Source organism: Centruroides sculpturatus, unplaced genomic scaffold, assembly GCF_000671375.1.
Source record: "Centruroides sculpturatus isolate CEXI.00-Female unplaced genomic scaffold, Cexi_2.0 scaffold183, whole genome shotgun sequence".
Lineage (NCBI taxonomy): Eukaryota > Metazoa > Arthropoda > Arachnida > Scorpiones > Buthidae > Centruroides > Centruroides sculpturatus.
Genome location: NW_019384387.1, coordinates 284,150 through 308,300, shown reverse-complemented (window position 1 = coordinate 308,300; position 24,151 = coordinate 284,150). Strand labels below are relative to the sequence as shown.

At 31.2% G+C, this 24,151-nt stretch overlaps 1 protein-coding gene and 1 non-coding gene across 2 annotated transcripts in view; both read left to right on the top strand.

Moving 5' to 3' along the window:
* Positions 1–16,889, top strand: part of LOC111618104 (calcium/calmodulin-dependent protein kinase type II delta chain-like) — a gene marked incomplete at its 5' end in the record, with an annotated part of 158,040 nt that extends 141,151 nt beyond the window's left edge. Inside the window, 5 exons of the mRNA XM_023359551.1 lie at positions 6,254–6,286; positions 11,285–11,360; positions 11,443–11,537; positions 14,557–14,671; positions 14,749–16,889. Coding sequence (XP_023215319.1) covers positions 6,254–6,286; positions 11,285–11,360; positions 11,443–11,537; positions 14,557–14,671; positions 14,749–14,881 — 452 coding nt within the window. The remainder of the gene's footprint in view (positions 1–6,253; positions 6,287–11,284; positions 11,361–11,442; positions 11,538–14,556; positions 14,672–14,748) is intronic.
* Positions 16,890–21,641: 4,752 nt separating this feature from the next.
* LOC111618122 lies at positions 21,642–21,758 on the top strand. Its single transcript, XR_002755521.1, has one exon. It is a non-coding gene; the product is annotated as a U5 spliceosomal RNA (small nuclear RNA).
* Positions 21,759–24,151: the final 2,393 nt, after the last annotated feature.

Here is a 24,151-nt window from a genome sequence, read left to right as displayed (position 1 = left end):
TTCTTGTGTATAATATGTGAGAAATGCACCAGTTTCCCTCCTTGAAAGTTCAATTTGTTGAACTTTCATATTTTTCTCTCCTCACTTGAGTTGGTACATTTGCAACAATTTGGCAGCCTTGCTTTCTGCAATGCTGCCAAATAAAAGCATGACTGCTGAGATTAATATTAGTTGCTTCTCTCTTAAAAGAAACATTTATGTTTTTTTCATGCAAATCCACAATTCAATTGTGTGTTGCCAGCATGTGGAAATGTAGCAGATGGATGTAGTGCTACCTGTGGACACACAAAATTCATTAGACTTTTCCTTCCTGCTTTTTCATGAAAGCAACAAGAGGGAAAACAAGGACTACTCCTACAGGTGCATTTTAGTTTGCTTTAGTTTTCTCTCTTGCATTACTCACATCTACATAAAAATGCAGCCTAATGCAACAAACATGATAGATTTCAATTATTGGGTTGTTCGGAAAGTAATTTCATTTTTTTTACCACTAGATGGATTAGTCATATTTTTCCTGCCATTTTCATTCTTATCATTATATATTTTTACAGCTAGCATTTTAAGGCTTATTTGTAAAAAATTTTGTTTGATTTCATGCAATTGTTTATTTTTTGCGTCCCATCAAATACAGATGATCAAAAGCATCATTTTCAGCATATTTTGCTTTTTTATTACCAAAAAATCAAAGTGCTGTTCAAGCAAGAAAATAATTGTGGTACATGTACGAAGAAGATGTGTTGACAGAACAACAGTGCCAAAACTGGTTTACAAAATTTCGTTCTGGCAATTTCAATATTGAAGATGCACCACATTCTGGATGGCCAGTTGAAGCCATAATGAAAACAAAATAAAGGTACTGATTGAAGCAAACTGCCAAATAACAACATTAAATTTTTCAAGATTAAATTTATCGAATTGAACTGTTTATGATTACCTGAAACGAATTGGTTTCGTTTCAAAGCGCGATATATGGGTTCCACATATTCTTAAAGAGAGATGCTCTTATTGGTGGGATTTTAAGGAATTTTTTTTTGAGCTTTTACCAGACAATTTAACAATTGATTCAAAAGTGTACTGTCATCGAGTAAACAAATTGAGTAATATCATCAAACAGAAAAAGGTGACCAGAATTGATCAACAAAACAGGTGTAGTGTTTTACCATGATAATGTCACATTTCACACTAGTTTGGTAACTTGTCAGAAACTGTTATAACTTAGATGGGACATGCTATCACACCAACCATATTCGCCAGATTGAGCAAACTCAGATTATTACTTGTTCCGGTCTATAAAAATTTTTTTTAACTGTAAGACATTTACTTGAAATGACAATGTTGAAAATCACTTGGATCAGTTTTTTGTAAGCAACGATCAAAACTTTTATGAATGTGAAATCATACTACTACCAGAAATGATGACAACAGGTATTTGACCAAAATGGTCGATATATAATTCAGTAAAATATTTATTTATTATAAAAATATAGTGTTTTTTTCCACGGAAAGAAAAACGAAATTACTTTCCGAACAACCCAATAGTTTTATAAGCACTTTTAGAACTTCCAAATAACTTCTAAATGATTTTTATGATTAAAAAAATAATGCATGTAAAAGTGATAAACTAGATTGAAAGTAAGATTTAAGTATTAAAGATTGCAATGGAAAATTTTTTGTCATAGTATTAATTATGATAGGTTTAGGGCATGATTTCTCACTTAGTATATTTATTTCAAAAAGCATGTAAGAATTATATAATTATCATGGAAATGGCAATAGTACATTACTGTTCATGTACATTGATAGAGTATAAATACCCAATTTGTGTATTTATATACAATAAAAGAGTATAAAGCAAGAATGGTGTTCTTGCTTCAAGCCAACCGAGAGTAGGAATAGCCTGGAAAAATTGAAATGTGTTAAACAAGGTAAATTTATACAGTTTTACATGCAAATATATATAAAATTGTGTCCAGGGAATTGAAAAACTTTCACCATATGATAAGATGGCATATTCAATAATCTGGCACCACATCAATCCTGATGGATGATTCCAGGCTAACAGAATGTCATCATAATTAAAAGATAAAGGACAGTATTGTTATCAGAAGAACTTTTAACTTTGATTACGAATCAATGAAATAAATTTACTAATCTGCCATATTATTCCATTTACCTAGCAATTTAGACAAGAGAGTAGATTTAATGTAGTAGTTGGAAGGTATTCTGATATGCAGCTATACTAGAAAAGTGATAAATATAATGGCAAATGGTTAATCTGCTTAATAATAATGAAAACATATTCTCATTCATAAAAATTCTTTTGTTTATATTGTATAGGAAGAAAAAGTTGAATTAATTTTATCTTTTTTTATTTCTGATTTGATTTTATTTTAAATATTATGTAATTCTTTCCTTCCTGTAGACATGGAAAGATCTCTTTTTATGTTAGTTCTTGTCAGGATTCAGTCTGGTCCAAAATAGAATGGTCAAATATTGATCCTGGTGGATGAAACCAGACATATCTGGCTCAAACTAATTATAAAAGATTTTGACGATGGAACCCAGATCTAAAGTCCAGATTATTTGGATCAGTAGGATCAATAATAGGAAATTTCTAAATTAAAAATTAATACATTATAATTATTAAAATTAATACAAGATAGCAGCATATCTGCCTACCCCTAGTCAAATTAATTAGTAACTAATCATTAATGTAGTCCAAAAATAGCTTAATAACTTGACTGATTGTTTGGCATTAATTGTGTTTATAAATAGGGTGAGGGTCTGCAATGGGAAATATAAAAAATTTCACACTCTACTTGTATTGTAAAATTACAAAAATTATTAATGCTTAGATGAAGGTAATCTGATTTGTGAAATTGTTGTTGAAGAATGTCTTGAACTATTTCTTTTTTTTTTTTTTTTTTCAATGACTTTGTTTTTAAAAAGCTTAATTATTATTATTTTTTAATAATTGATTTTGTTTTAACCTTTTTCTTTATCTTATAAAAGTTCTAAAATGAAAGAGAATCTTGTGTATACACAAAAAATATTTTAAAAATAAATTACAACTGTAAACAAAATTCAATTATAAGATGCAAATCAAAATTTTTATATATATACATTAGAACCCCAAGTATCCAAGGTAATGTGGGCCAATGCTACCTCAGATAAGTGAAAATGTGGATAAAATGCTTAGCCACAACTATTTTGGAGTTTAAATTATATGTATAAAAGTTTTATATAGTTTTACTTTTAAGCTTTGTTTTATATCTTAGTGAATTTAATCATTTTTAACATAAGAAGGAACTGCTTTAAAAAGTCCTTTAGAGTTTTTTTGTTTTATAGCAGTTCCTCCCTTCTTTGCTGCAATGTTCTGACATCATCTCTGCATTGGCCATTTGCTTCGTACAGTCAAGGTTAAAAAGTATCACAGTATTAGTGCTCAGTACATTCAAGGCAAAGGTTTTATGAATTATATAGTATAAGAAAAGTAGCATATCTGCTTATGAGTTTACCTCAGATAATTGCAATCTTACAGTATTTATATCTCTTTAAAGAAATCATTTTAGTTTATTATCACAAGAGATCCAGATTTGAATCTACCATGGATCCTTACAAATTTTCATAGTTTCACGGGGAATTAAAAATCCCGATTCCTTACTCATACTGTCTGATCACATTCTTAATGAGCAGAATTGAGACTGCCATTATATTCTTTTGTGAGCTGGGGTCTTTCGTTACAGTTTTGGTTTTACATAATTGTGGTGACATATCAAATTATTCATTTTAATGATAGAAGCACCAATCTTAGTTCATATTCAATTAGTACTGTGAAATATAAAAAAAATTCAGTTGCTTCATTAGAATGTAAAAATGAAAAATTATGTACTGGTATGTGATAACATACATAACCAACCTGATAATTACTTTGTTGTATTTTATAGCACATAAAACACACCTCCATTTTGATATAACTATGTTAAATACTTTTCCTTAAATGCTCTAATTCCTTTATTATATTCTGGAAGAAAAGATCAGCATGGAATAGCCATACTCCTATTAAAATTTCTAATAGAAATTTGAAGAAAGTTTTATAAATCGTCTTAAGTTACAGTATCATTGAATATTGAATTTCATTACAAATTAGCCTTTTTTTTTATTTTTTAGTGTGTTAAAACTCTTTAATAATTTTTGCAACTCAAAACAGAATTCATAAAGTAAACAGTTTGTTTTAGTTTATATAGGTTAATCATCACCAGTCATGCATCATTGCGACCTGTAGGGTGCTAGTTCACAGAGTGGTTAAATTGGAATATGCTTAAACCAACAGCAAATCATCTCATCCTATCTTTTAAATACCCCATAAATCAGTACAAGTTTAGTAATAAAGAAAACAAGAATTAAATGATAAGCAAGTGAAATTTTAATGATGCACAAATAAAATAAATGATACAAATACAGGTACAATCATACATCAAGCCTAACAGCAATGTTGAACACTGCCAAATGGCAGCAGCAGGTTGGTGTAGCAATCCAAGAAACTTGAAATTACGCTAGCCAAAATTAGTGCCAGGTTATTGATTGCTAGATAAGTGATGTCCTGTACTTTAAAACAAATTCATTTATTTGGAAATTATTTATTAATGGTTCATTTATCCATTTGAGAATTGCTAAAAGTAGATTGCTGAACATATTTAGATTTTATTTCAACTATTGGCTTTATACACCCCATTCCATGACCCAATGCTCAACATAAGTTATCCAGGACAATCCACCCTGCGCACAAAAAATTGCTGGGGTTTTTCAACTACTCGGGTTCAATTTTGACTCTCCAGAGCATGGGCCAATGCATTGACCACCTATAAAAACTTTTGGTTTTGATGATTTGCATCTTGAATTGAATTCAGAATCAAAATATCTAATACATGATAATGAAAGCTATTTAAGGTACAAAAAAGGTGTATTCAATCCCTTCCTGCCTTTTAAATTGCTTAAGAACTATATACAAGTTTATAAATATATTGATACAAAGTAACTGTTTTATATTGAAATGGTTAAACATGGTACCAAGTTTTATGAACTTGTATGATATTTATTTTCAAGCTTATGAAAGTTTAATATTGCAATTTTTCTTAAGACATACTAATAGTGATCAATGATTGAAAACATTAGAATTTAAAAAATTTGCATAAATTACAATTAATCAATTTGCAGTTGTCATAAGATGCTAAAGATGATTTATTCATTCTTCTTATAATAAATACAACAAAATATTTCTGAAACATTTTAATTTCATAACAATAAAATTAACAGCCAAACATTCTTAATGGATATTCTAAACTAATACCAAATGAAGAACATATTTAGCAATGATGTTAGTCATACGTTGTAATCATAAAGCTGCTTGGCAGTGGATCACACAAGAAACCAAATTAATGAGGATAGAAAAGAAGAAAGGCGAAGTGGTGATGTGTAGTCTTCCTGTGTTATCATTATCATTACTTTGTTCCCGGAAGCGCCTCCTGCTTCCCTATTTATGGCAGAGCGATTTTTCAGTCACACTGTATTATGAAAATAATACTGTTATTCAATATATTACAAAAGCTGTTTTCTAATATTCAATAAGTATTTTTACCAGTAGTTTTTGCAATCACACATGAACTAAAGTATCATTTTACATGAAATTAGATATATATATATAAGGTGTAAATAAACAGTTTTTGTTACAAGAAAAATGTCAGCTGTTTTAATATCTCATTATTTATATACACTGAAATTCATCAGTACAGTCCTATGTCAAAGCCAGAGCTGGATTTACAAAAGCTAAACAAACTAAGTATAGAGATTTGAGTGTTTCACTGTTTTAATTTACAATATATATTAATATTTTTAACTTGTGACAATACATGGCATTTCTCACTACTGTAGTAAGAAATATCACTATTGATAGTGTATTGTTATTTGCTTGAGGGATAAAGGCCTCTCATATGTTAGACTTTTTGTAGCCATAAACTATAAATCCTGCACTGGATGAAACAAAACATCTATATATATATAGTGCTTCTGTACTTAAAATATTAGCATTAATTTCTTGCTATAATTTAAAAATTAATATAAAATTATGAAATAAATATTTCTCAATAGTTAATTTTAAAATAAGAAATGTTGAATGTATATAAACAATTTTTCTTTTCTATTACAATCATTAATTTTATTCTAAAATTTCCTTTCGTATTTTTATAAATATCAGCTGTAAAGAACAATAATGGCAATATTGTCGATCGTGAGTATTCTATCTTAAGCTTTCTGTATTCTAAACTTAATTTATTATAATATTCAATAAACATAAGTAAGAAATTACAAAAATAGATTTCTGATATTCTTCTTAAGATTTAGAGTAACAAGTAAAACTTATAAATTGATGTTACTGAGTATTTGTTTTTCATTTAATTGAACATATTCCAATTTTCAATGAATAAAATAAACTAAATTAATAAAGAAAGAAAAGCAGAAAGGGTTTTTCCCATTTGTCCTTTTTCCACTGTTGAAGACAATCGGTGACATAATGAAAAAATGCTTACCCATTATGAACTTTATTATCAAATGCTTTAAATTGTAAATTATTTATTTCTTCCATTATATGAATTAAGAGATACTTAATTTATTTTAACAGTAAATTTTAAGTTTTGACACAATCTATTTATTCATTAATTCTTCTCCATTATTAAATACAGAAACACAGTGTTACATGCAGAATAAATGTTAATTAAAATGTACTATTAATTTATTTAAATAATGATTCATTAAAATATTTACAAATAGTATTATTGAATAAAAAAATTCTTAAACATGTAATCAGGCAATAGATAACAGTAAAAAGCATCTTTTTACTTAATTGTAATTAGATAATTAAAAAATATATTTCATAATAAAGAAACATGACCCTGAATTGCCTTTCATAAAATTAGAAAACAATAATATGTCTGAAAGTAGTCATGAAAAATTAATTTTTCTTAAACATTTGTAACATAGTAATATATTGGATGGTGTGAAATTTAAAATATAATAACTATTTTAGCAGGTTAAAACATCTAATTTTATTAATAATATATTAAGCAATTTCTCTGCCCACATTAAATTTACTTAATGTTCATACGAAAATATGAATTGATGAATGTGATAAATCTGGATCTTACACAACATCAGGATGATAGTTAACAAAGTATTTGTCTATGGGCACTAAAAGAATCTTTTTTTTTTTTCATTCATTATGGGCATGGAAAAAGATAATTTTAGTGTCCACAAGAAACAGGATCCAACATATACTGTACAAGTCAAATCATGGAGATTTCTGTAGTGTCCCTCAAAGCTGATACCTCAATCATCCAAATATTAGTAGGACAATACTATGGAGATTTAACTATGAAACATATGCCATATTACTCTTCAGAAGGTATTGGAATGGGTATATTTATTCATTGTCTGAAATATGTTACTATGTTTGTATTTAAAAATTTATGTATGTATATATACATATATACAAAATAAACCTTGAAGTAATATTAAAAAAATCTGAACATTTGCTGTTATCTATTCAATGATTACTTGTGAATAATGTATGTTCTAGTGTATATGAAAACAGGATTTATAATAAGTAGTATAAATATTATTAATAGTGAATTCAGGTTAAATATGGGTGGAAATAAGTAGTAGTAATTTTTAAATACAAAATGAAGAATAAAGGAAAACTATTTAATAAAAACATTTATTAGAAAATTTTATACCTAATCTTTTATCATCCCAAAGTCAAGATGATACTTTTTTTTAACCATGTACAGTACTTAAAGGCCTCATCTAACAAATTGGAACTACACACATTAATTTAAAAATAGTTCACAAATTGATATTAGACTTATTTTGAAAAAGATTTATTCCTCAAGAGAATTAAAGATAAATAAAATAGCTTTCTTCGTGAATCTGATTTTTTCGTTGAACAGAAAATTAATTTCTGGAAAATTAAGTTGTCATCATCAGTTAGATCATGCGGGATGGTAATAATTCATAACATAACTGGATTATGGAGTTCTAGGTTTTCCTTGATCAGTTATAGATATGTAAACATGAGAGATCTGCATTTGAAACTCATCCAGATTCTTATAATTTATCAAGGACAATTTGAGTTGCAAGATAAATTATATAGTTCCTGTATCTTTCATCCATCCCAGCAGACAATAAATGCATTAGATTCATGATGAAATAGCAAAAATTGAGAATAGCTATGTAGTCTATAGTGCATTAGTATCTTATATAAACAACTTGGTAAGTCTCTATTGTTGGTTATGATTTAAAAAGAAAAAATGATGATAAAGCTTCTAGAAAATGTTACAGAAACATTTAAGTGCTGTTGCCACAACTGAAGCATGTATAAATGATTGCATTACTTTTTTTTTCTATGGTCATTTAAGATAATATATGTGATGAAAACTTGCACTGTGTTCATGATAGTATGGAACTCTTAAAATTTGTATATTAAAAATTTTCAATAGTTTAATTATCAACAAGTTCATTCAATTTAACATTGATGGTTGAATTTTATGATATGTCCATAAAATAATTATAATGATGTAATAACAAATGTTGATAACTGCTTATAGAATCAGTACTTATAAAAAAAAAAATATTAATAAATTTAGAAAAAATATCTTAAGTTTTTAATGTATTTAATTATGTACTGTTCATATTATATAAAGACATTTTTAACATTCTATGGAAGAATTTCTCAAAGAGAGAAATATGTGAAATACAGTTAGACTTCCAAATAACAAATCTCATTAAATAAAGTATTCCTATTCTTTTAGTGTACATAATCATGTTGCCACCACTTCCCAGATTGCACTGTATAAAAATTAGAAAGGGCATCAACTTTTGAAAGCTCACTTTAAAAAAAATGTGTAACTGTTTTAAAAATTTGTTTTCCTTTATAAAATATATAATCTTAATGAATTGTTTTGCTAATTTATATGATTTTATTCTTCATTATGTATTTTCTTTAGAATATGATATTTTGTACAGAATAATAATACAGTCACAATGCACCTATATTGTATTGTTTTTAATGTAGATAAACAGTGACTTTTTGTTATTTTGTAAAAAATTTAATTAAAATTTTACTTAACCCTCTAGTGTACTGTACATACCATTAGAGTTTTTGAAAGTAATGCCGAATCAGATTGCCAGAGTTAGAAATCGTTCTGAATATTGCTAAATAATTAAATTCTAGAAAATATCACGAGAACTTGTTCTGCAGTTGTCATGCAGTCAGTCTCCCGGTCTTAATTTTAAAGCATCTGCATTAATTTAGCTCATTTTATGTACAGATAATATACTAGTTAAAGGATCTCCTCAAATATAGATCCAATTCAAACTGCTTTATCTCTTGTGCAGATGTCTGAAAATTCTTGAGTTTCCTGGAAAAGTTTTCTTGCTGATATAAGCAGTTTGAATTGGATCTAAGAATTAATATATATTGCTTGCATCATTAACAAAAATTTTTTAAATAAAACTTCTCCAGAAACTGGGATATACCATAATGTACAAAAATCCACTACCTTGATATTCACCCAGCTGATTTTTCAGAAAAAACAAACATTTTCTGTCTACTTCTAAGACCTGCTTCAGGTGAAAATTTTTTAAACATGGAACTTCTAATTTTTCAATGCTCTAACATGAACACAGAAGAGCTCACATGTAAATTCAAATAGAAAATCTTCTAGAAGCAACCAATAGGATGCGTCCAAGTGTGAAAGTTCTAAAACCATTTGTCATGATGAAGTGTCAAAGAGGGCCTGCCATGCTTGTGAAATGTATCTCTCCTTAAAGTTTATACATTGTCTCTGCTTTAAAAATCTCAAGCACCTCTAGTACTTTGAGTTGGTCCGTGTTTGCCGTTGTTCTAATTAATGTAACACATTGTAAATCAGGTTTGGCTTCTTCCTCCCCCACATATATTGAGTAGGCATAATCTGTCTCCCTCTATCTATATCAGCTCTGTGTTCTGTTAAGTGCTTTCTGAGTGATCTTTGGGTTGAACCTATATAGATCTAGTCCCTCTGGAACCTTTTATTCCTTAGGGGTATCTTTTATACTCTCGATGCTCCGCTGTAGTCGATTGGATACTTATCTTTCTAAGCAGTTAAACAGGTAGGAATTACATCTGTAAGATAATCTTATACTAACATACAAAGCAGTTTCTTTATAAATATTGTGCATGTGACGATTGTAAGCCACAGCTTCACAGTAATAATTAAATTCTTGTAGTGCAGAATTATCCACTGGAGCATCATTGGGTGCTCTGTTTGTTGTGTTCTTTTAGTTTCTTGCTAGTGGGCTAATTTATAGATCAATCCTTTAGAGTAGCCTTGTATGGTAGCAATGTCTGCGATGCAACCCACCTCCTTTCTAGTGTCCTCAGTTGTACTGCAATGAGTAGGCTCTCTTCGTAAGGGCTGCAAAGGTCGCTACTCTGTAGTTTGACGGATCATTGAAGTTGGCCAGTATATATAACAGAATAAAGTCCAGTTTGTAATAGATCCTCGTATCAAAGCCCTTACCATTGAAAGAAAAGTCTATTATCTAAGAAATGTGCACTCTCTCATCAATTTGGTCTAATTGCAGAATTAGTCCTTATGGGTTATCGTTCATTTCTTCGATTTTAGGCTTGACTTTCCAAATAATGCAAATATCATCAGTGTATCTCCCATAAATAGCAATTTGCGATAGGAATGTAGGAAGAATCCTGTCTTCCAATTGTCACATAACTATTTCACATAGGTCCTCTGACAATGGGCTACTCATCAGGACCCTCTCTTCTGTAGGTAGATGGTGTAACTTGGAAGCAGGAAGTGTACAAAAGCAAGAGAGTTAATGCTTTTACACTTGGATGCATCCTATTTTAATTCAAATTGATGTGTGAGCTCTTCGGCATTTGAAATATTAGAAATTCCAAGTTTAGAAAAATTTTTCACCTGAAGCAAGTCTTAGAAGTAGACCGAAAACATTTGTTTTTTTTCTGAAAAATCAGCTTGGTGAATATCAAGGTAGTGTACATAAAAATTTTTAGAGTAATCTTAAAATTAGTGTTATAAGTATATAAATTCAATAATTATTTTAGAATAAAGTAAATATAAATTTAAGTATAAGAAGTTTCTATAATATAAAGTTGAATATATAATACATAAATTAAAAAAGAATTTTAATACTGAAAAGATTCTTTTGACTTTAGCACGCAAACAAGAAATCATAAAGATGACAGAATGTCTTTTAGAATCAATTAATAACGGAGATTATGCAACTTATACGTAAGACTTTCTTATCTTTCAAATGCTGCGATCTGTAAAAGAGATTGCACAAATTGAATCTTTATTTATTCCAACAAAATAGAAAATTATGCGATCCTCACATGACTGCTTTTGAACCTGAAGCATTAGGAAATTTAGTTGAAGGAATGGATTTTCACAGGTTTTATTTTGAAAATGGTAAGTTTTATTATTTAATAAAAGTTTCTGTTTCATTATTAATTAAATTCTTTTAAGTCAAGATTTAATTTCTTTTATTACAAAGTAAATGAATAAATGTTTTGCATTTCTAGAAATTAAAGCAGTTTGTTTGTGTCCAAGATCCAATAGTACCTAAATATCTGGCAAGGCCATTTGTCCTGTCTCAATTCATTTTAAGGGGCTTCTCTACTTAAGATATAAATAGATTGGGGTATTTTAGCTGAATCTTGCAAAGCATTATTGAGGATTTTGCACATACAATATAGTTCTGCATTTGGCAGTTGAAAAATTTTCAAGTTATAAATTTATTTTAAAAATTGTTATAATGAAGTTTTTTATGTTTATTAAAATTAAAAGTTATAATTTGGAGGAGTGATCGACAGTTTTATTAAAACTAATGCTAAAGATTAGTCACTTTTAATTGTGAGGGTCTTCAATATTTTTCTGAGAAGGGCCATATAAACTAAAAGTCTGAGGCCAGGTACAAAAGATATAGTCAAAGATTAAGATCATTATTTTAGAAATAATAAAATCTTAATGACTGACTTAGATATTTATTCATTTATTACGTAATATTAAAAAGTAGGAAATACAGTGGTGCCTTGTAGTTCAAATTTAATTTGTTTTGGCAAGTCATTCAAACTCGATTTTCCCTGCTAGAAGTAATGGAAGGTGAAGTACATGAAATCCTTGTTAATTTCAGCTCAGATAGTTCAAAATCCTGTTAGTTCATAATGGGAGACAGAGATTTACATGTTAAAGAATTTGGTTGGTTCGAATTTTGAGGTAACCGTATTTGAAGTGTCCAAACTGTGATATGTCTAACTTGTGCATTTAGATCTAAGTGCCTCCATGCTGTAAGAGAACAATAGACCAAAAACAACTCTAATCTGGTTAATATGGCTTTACTTTTACAGTAACACATGTTCTGATGTCACCTTACCGATGGACTGCCATTTTTTCCTCTTATCTCATAAAATACGGCTGGATTTCAGGTTATTGGGCTACGAGTAGCAGGTTGAGATATTTGTAGAGCTCTACACTTCTAGATTTGAGTGACTTACTACTTTTTGGGCCACTTTAAAAATAATTTGCTCTACATTTTGAGGAATCTGCTTTACTTTTTTATATAATCTGTCTGGGACCTATGAAATTGTCACCAGATATGTACAGTACTGTTTATCTTTACATTTATGTTATTATTATTAGTAATTAATAATAATTGCATTCTTTGTACATATCCGTATTCAGTATGCTTAATTACATCGGTTATGTGGCATTTTGTATGGTGTATGGATATACGTAAATCTCAGATAATTCGAAGTCGTGATTATTTCATCCCTTGAATTTCAAACTAATGAGGATTTCTTGTAATTGTTCCCAGACCCTAAATAATATTCATTTCAGTAAACATTGCTGTTTAAAAATGACATAAGTAAAAGTAAATACACATAATTTAATATCTAAATAATAAATTGCATTTACTGTTCCTTAATGAAGAGTGGAGATGTCCTGTTTCTAAAGGTCACTATGCAACTACTTGTCTTTCTTGGAGATGATATCATCAGCCAATTGCTTCTCATTTATCTACACGTGGAGGAATTTTTCCATTTCTCAGAGGTCAATATTATCACATCTTTAACCACATTTATTGCTTTTATTGTTTCCTTGTTGTTAAGAATGGTGCACACCATTGACATCTGCATCTTAAACGTGGTCACTAGATCTCCACACTCGTACTGCTTTCGTTCTTCACTATACATTCCTTTTTTACCTCAGTCCATTATTACTACAGTCTTCATCTTAGGCTTTGTTGCTTCCTCATTCTTCTTGGTTGCCACAGTTAATAGGGGTTATTTAAAACTGAACACAAGAGTATAATGCAAGAAATGCTTTCATGGTGAGATTAAGAAATGACTTGGTTAGTTCAAATTTTGGAATGTTCAAAGTAAGAGGTTCCACTGTATAAACATTTTACCATAGATCTCTATATAATCTGTAATAAATCTATGTAGTTATGTATAAATAGTGAGTTGTCTGAAAGCATTAGTTGATGATTTCCTATACAATCATCAACACTGTCTTTTCTTACAAATAATTCAATGAATTTTAATAATAGTATGATTATAATAAAGTAAAACCGTGATTTAATAGACCAGTTAGGGTGAGGAAGTTTCCAAAAGTCAAAATACCAAAAGTTCATTATACAATAAGTTTTTACGAATAAGTATAGAATCTAAATTGAAATAAAAAACAAACATTTTTTGGAAAATATTCATTTGTTTAATTAAAAATGCAAGGTTCATAAGAGCAATGACTCTTGGATATAAAAAGCATTTTAAAATTAACAGGGTGTTAATTTTTTCTTATGACATATGTACCAGAAATTTTGTCTGTTAAATTGAGATTTTGCTGTACTTTGTTTTTATAAAACTTAAAAAAAAAAAAAAAAATTCAGATATCTCACTATTTCTTAAGTGTAATTTAAATCGTAATTTGCCCATACAGTGGGATATTTACAAAATTAATAGCACACTATTAATGAATTTAGAATTAGTTTTTATTATTAATGAAACATAATTTTTCATCTTGCTTCACACGATTGTGGATCTTGCTATGGTGAGAATCTAAGGCTTTTTGTCTGTGAGTAATGTATACTGTGTGATGTAAATGTTTACGTGCAGGTTAAGTATTCTTATTACATTAGAATGGATTTAGAAAAGTGCAAAATAGATGTTTTGGGTACGACAGCTTAAAATAATTATTTTTTATCAGCATAAATTATACGAAGACAACTTTTTTTCTAATTTTTGTTTAATGTTGTTTTTTTTAGTTGAGAATTAAGAGGATTGTAATGAAGGAAATTCTTATTAAATTATAATTTTTAATAACATTCTACATAATGTTGATATTTGTTAATTTTAAATAAAGCAATGTAATAATTATTCAAAATTATTTATTAATGAACAATATTGTAATAAATAAAACTACATATTAGTTCTAGGAAAGCAGATAAAAACCCTACATACCCTGATGCTTAATCCTGCTGTTCATCTTTTGGGAGAAGATGCCGCTTGCATTGCTTATGTTCGTCTAACCCAATATATTGACAAGTAAGTTGTCATCTTCATATTGTTTTTGTCGCAAGTTCTTTAAAAAAAACAATTTAATTATTGTTTTTTAAAAACAGATCGGGTATGGCTCACACTCAAAGATCAGAAGAGACAAGATTATGGCATAAGAAAGATGGAAAATGGCAAAATATCCATTTCCATCGTTCAGGTTCACCTTCACTACCTATATCGGTTTTACAATCAAAATAAGGATCAAATAACTGTTTATTGTTACCCGATTCCCAGCGTCATCAATGAACAATTGGTCCTCGTTAATAATCTCTCCAGTTGTTATTCATTTAAACAAAGTGTGGTCCGCAGTGGTTATCGTTGATTCTTGTTAATTGATCCTATTATCCCACCAGTAATGATCACTCAGTTCCGATTTAAACGAGTACATATCAGATTATCAGGTGTGTTTGTAGTGTTTTTTGGACCATTTAAGGGATTTGTTTCTACTCTGGTATACATCGGCCACTGTAACATATTACGGCACCGGTCGTATGCTAGTAGGGATTTGTTCCTATCTGCCCGTACTCTAGTGGCTCTTCACAATCACTTCTATCAAATTTATTGCACCGATTTTACACTCGTATAATCGATCCTCTGCACCCGTTACATTTATTACGCGTTTAAGATGCTATGTGGAATTTCAATTTTTAGAATTATTAATAAGCAAAAAATGAATTTAAATATGTTTGTGGGACTTGTCAGTAATAGAGATCTGATGTATATGTAAGTTATTTCAAAAAGTGAGATGCTGTACATGATAGAAAATTATGTGATAGTTAAATTATATAGTAAATTGTGTGAGTTATGTGATAAAACATCATTATAATTTTTTCCCCCTGTGGTAATTTTAATGTGTATGTACATAAGAGTATACACATAATATAATTTCGTTTGAAAATAGAATTTCTTTTTATATATATAAAAATACATATATATATATCTGTACGTGAATGCTTTTTTAAAGGCAAAGTATGCGGAGAGAGATAATACAAGCAATGTTATTCATGTCGATGTGCACGTCGATAGAGCCAAATTAACATAATATAGTGTAACCAGGCAGTTATAAAATACACCATTACTCGGTTGTCCATAGTCGAACTAACTGCTGCCAGCCACTAGTCAATAGATTTAGGTTATATTCAAACAATAATATAAAAATTATAAATCTGATAGATTTACGAAAATTGTTAAGGTTTAATTTGTTAGAAATTTATTTATAGATTTTATATATATAGAAAAGTGTATATATATGTACTTAAAAGAAGAGAATATGAAATGTTAAAAAGAGTTCAGAGTTAAATATATTAAAAAAAAAAAAATTTAAAGTTTTCGACATATGAGTTTTGTCAAGTCGAATATTTTAAAATCAGAAAAAAAAGAAATTTTAACAAATCCGATAGACGAGGATTCAAAGTAAAAGTTTTTAATGGTAAAACAAAGCCCAACATTCCTCACCAAATGAAAATAATAATAATAATAATCGTCAAGCGAAACGATAATCACTTGTCTAACTATTTCCACGAATAAACAAAATAATAATAATATATATTGACGTTTCGGGCCACACGGTAGCTTGCCCCAAGTTATTTTTGACAAAAAGGACTCAAGCCCAAAATACAAATAAAAAATAATTTAATAATAATTGCATGTACGAGTTTTTGAAATGTAAAAAGTCATAAAGGTACGTATGTCACTCCAAAACAGTAATAATATACAAGCTTTCCATTTTTTGCATAATGTTAGATGTTTTGGTTGTTATATATATATGCTGTATTGTGTTTAGTATAAAAAAAAATACAGAAAACTTTTTAAAATTAAAAAAAAAAAGTTGATACTTGGAGTATGTTGTAAATGTTATTGATGTTCATTGTTACATTTTACATGGTTATTATTAATATTTGGAATATGAATATTAAAAAGTGATTTGTATACTAAAACAAATTAATTGCACTCTTATGCAACATACTTTGTATAAAACATTATATAAATGCTTTGTGATTTGCTACTGTGCAGGAAAATAAATAAATAAATAATGTTTCGAAACATTGGAGCCAAGCTTTATTGTATTGCAAAATTTCTTAATTTCACAAACCCAAAAAAGAAGTAAAAAAAAATTTTTTTAAACTCATTAAATCTTTTGTGATGTATTATCTATCAGTTTTGTATTGGCCCTACTTTAGAATAAATAAGTTGAAGTATATTAAAAATGTTGTAATCAATTTCTTTGTACTTTTACTTTATCTGATATGGGATTTAATGGTGCTTCAAATCAAATTTTGCAGTGCTGTGAAACAGAAGCTTAGCTATGGGAGGATTAAAATGACAAATCTCTATACATTATGGTTAACACTAACTTCATCCAAGTTGCAAGAATGAAACTGGAAATTTGGATTATCTGGTTAATGTGAAGCCTGTCTGTCATCATTTAGACAGAGTTTCAGAGTTGCAATAAACAGCTTCAGTTCATACTAAATGGCATAAACAAAAACTATGTCACCAGGGAAACAAATCCAATGCTGTATACTCTTGAAGCTATGATTTGTATACATGATGTACCTGTTTCAAAATTTTTCATTCTTTTATGAAACCGATGTGGTTGCCACATAACTAGAGAGCATAAGTGTCATTTAATTTTGATTATTTTTGAAACACATCATTAGAAAGTGTTTACTTGTCAAATTTGAATGTATTCAGTCAAGTCCAAAAGGTTGCATGTATTGAAAAATCAGAAAATTCTCTGAGTAGTGTGTCACTTCAATAAACACTTCAGACTTGACTGGCAAATTGAAAATAAGTCATTTTCTGGAAAAACCATTAGACATATTTTATCAACAAATGATTGAACAAATCACAGAATTAAAATAATACACACACTTATAAACAATGTTTAAAAGTAAATGCTACAAATTAGTTGAAAAAATTGTTTGTTTATTTCAGAAAAATAAACAATTTCATTGGTAAAGGCAGCCATTAAATATTTTTTTGTGGTGTTTTCCTTGTATGCATCTAAAAACCGTGAAGATTGATTTCTCTGTTTATATTTTCATTATGCAATTTTTTATTTATTTTTAAGCTAAGTAAGATTAACACTTTCAATTTTGTTTCATTATTAAAAGTGTAATAACATTTCATCCAAGATTTATCCTAAAGTTTTCTTTAATATATACCATTGAGTAGAACTTGACATATAAGCACATGTGCATGCATCATTACAAAAATAGTGAAAATGTACTGTAGGGACCACAATTTGTGCTTATCCATCAAAACATGAATGTCCAAAATTTGATACAATTGCAATACCTTGATTACCAAGAGTGAGTGTCAATAATAAATGAATTATAATCTAGACAGCAGCCACACCTTGGTTCATATTAGTACACTAATGTCTGGATAGTCACCCATCCAGGAGGTTTTAATTAATCAGTGTGACCATCTAGGTATAAAGTTGGGTACTATTGCCTGTTACGCAGGATGACAATCTTTAAATGTCTAGGGGATGTCCATAAATTACGTATTATTTTCATAGGATGAAACCCATAAGTAGTGTGAGCAATTAAGACCGATAATGAAAAACTATGGAGTACCAGCCTTTTTATTGGAGAAAGAATTATTCAAGTTCCTAAAAGAAAAAATTGGCCGGCTAACTGTTACTCAGTGAAAGATTAAGTACAAGTTGCTAAAGATATACAAGAAATTAATTTGCTGATGAGGAATATGTAACTAGATATTAAAAGTCTGTAACCATCTTATGTCCTGTGGACCAAAAGATACAGAAACTAATATTATAACTAGCATACCTTACACATTATGCGTGTATTTTTGACAGTAAGGTCTACAGACAAAAGCAACTTGTCTTGATGGGTGGTCCAAATGTTGTGAATGCTATGTGAATTAGTCTTAAGAAAATTATGGTTACCTTTAAAAATGAAATGCTATGTTGCATATAATATATAGGCGATACACTTTGGCAGAAAAACCCGTAAGTTAGGTTTATGAATTTATAAACCTGTTTGTTTAAATAGAAACTCCTATGATTAAGAAATATAACTGAAACGAGAAAGCTCTAAAGAGATACTGTACATTTCCTCAACATTATGATAAAGCTTGAAAAAGGGCAAATAAATATGTTTATCTGTAGGAAACCCATAACCCACAAGTTATATATCCTCAAGAAACTCTTATGATCCTGCTGTATATAAAATGTTGGCTTTTAAAGCACCAATTAACAGCCTATACGCATTGTATGGGCATATCTGTGTAAAAGAATTAGAATATAGTGGATGTATGAATATTTCATTAAACATTCATTTAGTTTATGTATTTCATATTTACTTGTATTTCAACTATTTTGGTCTTGGAGACCAGAATCAAATGAACCTTGAAAACCAAGGCCAAGACTTGGAAAGCTCACCTGAGAAAAATGGCTAGCAATTAAACCTTTAGAAGACTGAATACTTAGAATGTGGCACACAGACAAATAAAAAAAACCAAATAGATGGCCAAGAAATTATAAAAACTGTGAAATTCAAATACTTAGGCTCCGTTATCTCATCGGATGGCGAAACAACAACAGACATTCATACAGGAATCAATGCTGCCTGGGTGAAATGGAAAGAGGTAACCAAAGTGCATTGTGATAAAAAGATGCCAATGCATTTTCAGGCAAAAATTTGTTGTCACTCATCCAACCAGTAGCAATGTATGGGTAAGAAAATTGGCTTGTCATAAAGAAGCATGAACAGGTGCTACATGCCATGCAAACGAGAATGCTGAGATGGTCATTGAGTCTTATGCAATTTGACCACATAATAAAACAACTAGGAGTTAGGTCAGTTATGGACAAGATGCAAGAAGCTTGCTTGATTATGGTGATATGAACATGTTATGCTCATTCAATGGCAAAAAATATTCTCTGTTGTGATCTAGGGAGAACTAGACCTTGTGGACACCCCGAAAAAAGGTGGTTTGACGGAATCAGTAAAAATGGAAACAGTGGGAATTTCGCTAAATGATTCACTGGATCAAGTATAAAATGGGAGGAATGCATGTAAACAAGTGGACCCTGTGCCAATGCAAGATAAACCCTAGGAAAGATTATATTTATTTCAAAATTTCCTCTGGTTTGTTTCTACTTATGGTATCTATCATTCACAAAGTGATAAAGGTTTTAAGGGTTCGAGTTTTGTTGGACATCCGAAAATGGGAGGGGGTGTTTTAACTCTCCGCCCTGTGGGCACTAAGAGGGCCTCTTTTTAGTAGGACCACTATGGGACTACCGAGTGGTGAGGGACGGGGCCCGACATCGGAACGGACCATTCCCCAAAAAAATTCCTGAGGATTTTTTGATTCCGGGACCCCCAGAGTGGTAGGCTGCCACTTTGACCACTTGGGGACAATGAGAGGGATTATGGAAACTTGGACAAACTGGGAGAGTACAATTTCAAGAAAAATGCGGACGTAATTTATGGACAGCGCTTTCATGATTCATATTGAACTTTTAATGTTTCGGTAGTAGAAGACCGGTGTTATCTATATATAAACAAGTATGTTTGTTTGTTTGCTATACACTCCTAGATCATTTGACCAATTGCTACGAAACTCGGCATACATTACGTTTACATACTTCTAACTTAGAAATTAATTGATTTACAGAAATTCAAGATATTTTAGGGTGGGTTGTACAACATTATCTATCTACATTCGATTTGCTGGTTTATACGCAGCGCTATCTATTTGCAAAAACTTTAACAAATAAATAAACTACATATAATTCTTGTAAAAAGGATATAACTTTAAAATACAGTATATATAGTATATTCACTGAATTACTGCGGCAAATGATTATAGCGCGGAATAGACGCCCTATATCATTACTGAGACAGGTAGCATATAGCACTTCTGTAAAATCAGAAGTGTTACCATGTGAAAAGTCTGTAGTAAGTATTTAATTTTCCACATTAATTATTCGAGTTTTTCATTTCTGAACAATACTTTCTTAGTTCTAAGCGTCCTCCAGTAACCGAGTTCATAAAACCACCGAACTCTGGTAGTTAGTCGTAGGTTTGGGCATGGCCAACCGACAAGCCACGTGCAGTTTTCTTTACTTAAACAGGGTCCAGCTTCCCATAAAATTCTTCCTGTGGGCATCCTCCAAATCGCTTGGGTGTCGCGCTGCTGTAACCAAATAAACCAAACTAATTCCAACCAGCGATTATTTATTGTGACATCGTCATAACGTTCTCAATTCTTTTAGTGGTGTATTGCCCCTGCACGTACAGTACTTTTCCTATTAGCAATAGAATTGTGCCTTTAACTCTTTTCAGGTGAAATTTTGAATTGAAATAACGTGAATTCCGGTTTAAACCGGAAGTTCGCTTTAACCTGAATCTCCTGCCCGTAAGCTTTTTGCCCTGGCAACGCGGGCTCATCTGCTAGTACCGGTAATAAAATAAAAGATATATTTTAAAACGTTTAAAATTGTTTTTTTTAGTCTCAACGCTAGGAAAGAATAATTTTAAAAAATTAAAAGAATTTCGAGTCGGAATGAATTGTAACGCTGTTACTAATGCGGTCGATTCTTAAATAATTCGATACGGCGCTAAAAAATAAATGTAAAAATTTTACACTCTTCGAAACGTCCACGAAATATTATTTTATTCTAAAATTACAAACGAATAAAAGCAATAAAAGTGTGTCAAAATACGATACGAAATATAACGACGTTGACCTAGCGCCATCTGTCGAGAAGTTACTAAAATATTCCTACTTAACGCTTGGAAAAAATAGTTAAAATACTCATTGTTTCACATCTTTAAGAAATATTCGATAACTCGGTGTGTATTATCGAATGGCTTTTAAATTTACGAAATTGTTTAATAAGGTTTTCGAAGAGAGAAACATAAGTACAGTGACACCAGAGAGACGAAAGCAACCGTCCTAACGACTCCCTTCAGCAAGAGTGCACGCAAATTCCCTTCAATCGAACTAATCTTTCGCCTTTTACTAAAGATTACCGTGGAGGGGAGCTTTACAATTAGCCTATAGGCAATTTTTGAAATCCCGCTTTCCGCGGGATGTTTTATAAACAAAAAATAGTACAGTTAATGTTATGGAAAAATCTAACGAGTCATGCTATTGGTTATTTTCTTTTGACGATTAACTACGTCATAACTGTGACAATGAGAAACGAAGAATCAGACGTATGGAGTTAACAGCCTTATATGTGTTCGCGACTCAGTTTGATTCGTTTATAACTGTCGCTAGTCGAACGTCCAGCTGTTCGCGCAGGCAGTCCGCTTGAGAAAAACCCGGCTATTGAAAGCGATGATAAAACTGGCATAACTACGCGATAAGTCAACGAATAAAATGGAAATTTTTTTAGAAATAATACTTTTTCTTGCCATGTATCTAATAATTAGCAGATCGCATCGTCTCTCTAAATGTGTATTTTATTTCTGTGTTGATAGCCGGCCACGTGTTCCACTTGTTTTTTTTTTTTTCTCGCGCGCGTGGGATTGAGGGAATTCTCGGTTCAATTCCGGATACGTATACCGTCATGGCGGCACTTCCTGTTTTCCTCCTAGACTCGCTCCCGGCGCCGTGGCCGCTTGGAGACGAGTGGTGTCATGTGACGGTGAGCGCGAACCGCGAACGAAAGACGAAAGGGGTAAAAACAAACGAGAGATCGAAAAAATCGCTCTAAACAAACTATTAAAAATAAGGAAGAAAAACGCATTTTTACTCACCGTCGCGACGCCATTCCTCTCCTTTTTTTCTCTTGCTCGCGCTGCTTGCTCCCTTCTTCGGTATTGCTTCTAGACTGGCTTCGGAGCGATCGTTTACGAAACACAAAAAACAGTTCTTGTCTTCTCTGCAGATTCCGCCGACCGCTCGCTTACTAGTCCCTTTCGGCGTCCTCCCTCTTTCGTATTTACCACGCTTGCTTACGACCTTCTCGTCTATTTCCTGCGGTCTTTCCGGAGCCTCCGATTTTCAAACTCGTCAAATTAAACAGAGAGACCATCGTCACGTGCCGAACGAAATTAGTCCAGTCGAAACCGGTAGCGCGACTTATCGCAACGGCCAAACGCGAAGACTTCGACGAATCGTCTATGCAAATGAGGTGCCAGACGAAAGCGATTATCGTTCCCCACGATATCTTGCCAAATTTTCCCTCGAAAGTACCTTCGAACGCCGAAATATTATTAACGTTGCACTTGCGACATCGGAAATAAACCGAACTAGCGTCATTTCTGTAACTTATTTTACGAACGCCGTCGCACTTGCCACACTCGGCTTCGACCGGTTGCAAACCCACCTTAATAGCGAATTTTACGTCGGAAGGTATCCTAACGTCGACACGTAACTTTGGATATTCCGATTCCAAGCGACGAAAAAAATCCCTGGATGTCAAATCGCCGAAATCCATCTTTTGCGAGATTCGAACTATACGCAACACGCACACCAACTCGTCGAATTCGAATCGCGCGCACCGTCACGTGACACCACTCGTCTCCAAAAGGCCACGGCGCCGGGAGCGAGTCTAGGAGGAAAACAGGAAGTGCCGCCATGACAGTATATGTATTTGGAATTTAACCGAATTCTCTTATGACTGGAACTACTTTCAAAAACTCTCTTGAGTCGATCGCGATTGAACCTCGTTTCAGTCGAGATCGAAACGATCGACAGAGGTCGCACCACGGCACAGTCGCTGACCTTGATCACAATCTAGATTGAAATGCTCGGTGCGACTATGCAGACGCGAATTTAGTAACGAGAGAGAGTGCGAGCGATATAGTTGTCGCAAAGGAAAACTATGCATAAGCCAGAAATATCGCTGACGAGAGCGAATTTCTGGTTCTCGCACATATCTGACAGGGTTTGATATTTATCGCGTCTCGCCATTCTCGCTCGCTCGCGTCTGCACAGCCCGCTATGAATTCAACCGGGTGGTCATTTTAGTTTTAATTTTAAGCTTTTGAATATTTAATTGTATTGTTGCGAAAACTAATATTAATACATTATTTTATGTAAAGAAATTAATATCGTGTTATTTGTTATCTAACTTGTTTATGAAAATAAAAATGAGACAGTTCCTCTCTAATATGACCCAGTCGACACAGACCTCTGTACGATTCCCATTTTGATTTGTATGAGGATATTTGTTTGTCTGTTCGCTATATACTCCAAGGCCGTTCGACCAATAGCTACGAAACTCGGCAGTTACGTTTACATGCCTGTAACTTAGATGACGTCATACATTCCACCCCAAATTATTTATTGAATTTTTGTAGATCACTTTCTGTCTACATTCCATTTGTTGATTTACACGTAGCGCCATGTATTGGCAAAAAATTTAACAAAACAATTAACTAAATATAATTTTTTAAAATATGTATTATATTCACTTAATTAATTACTGCGACAGGTAACATATAGCACTTGCCTGTATGGAATGGAGAGTTTAAG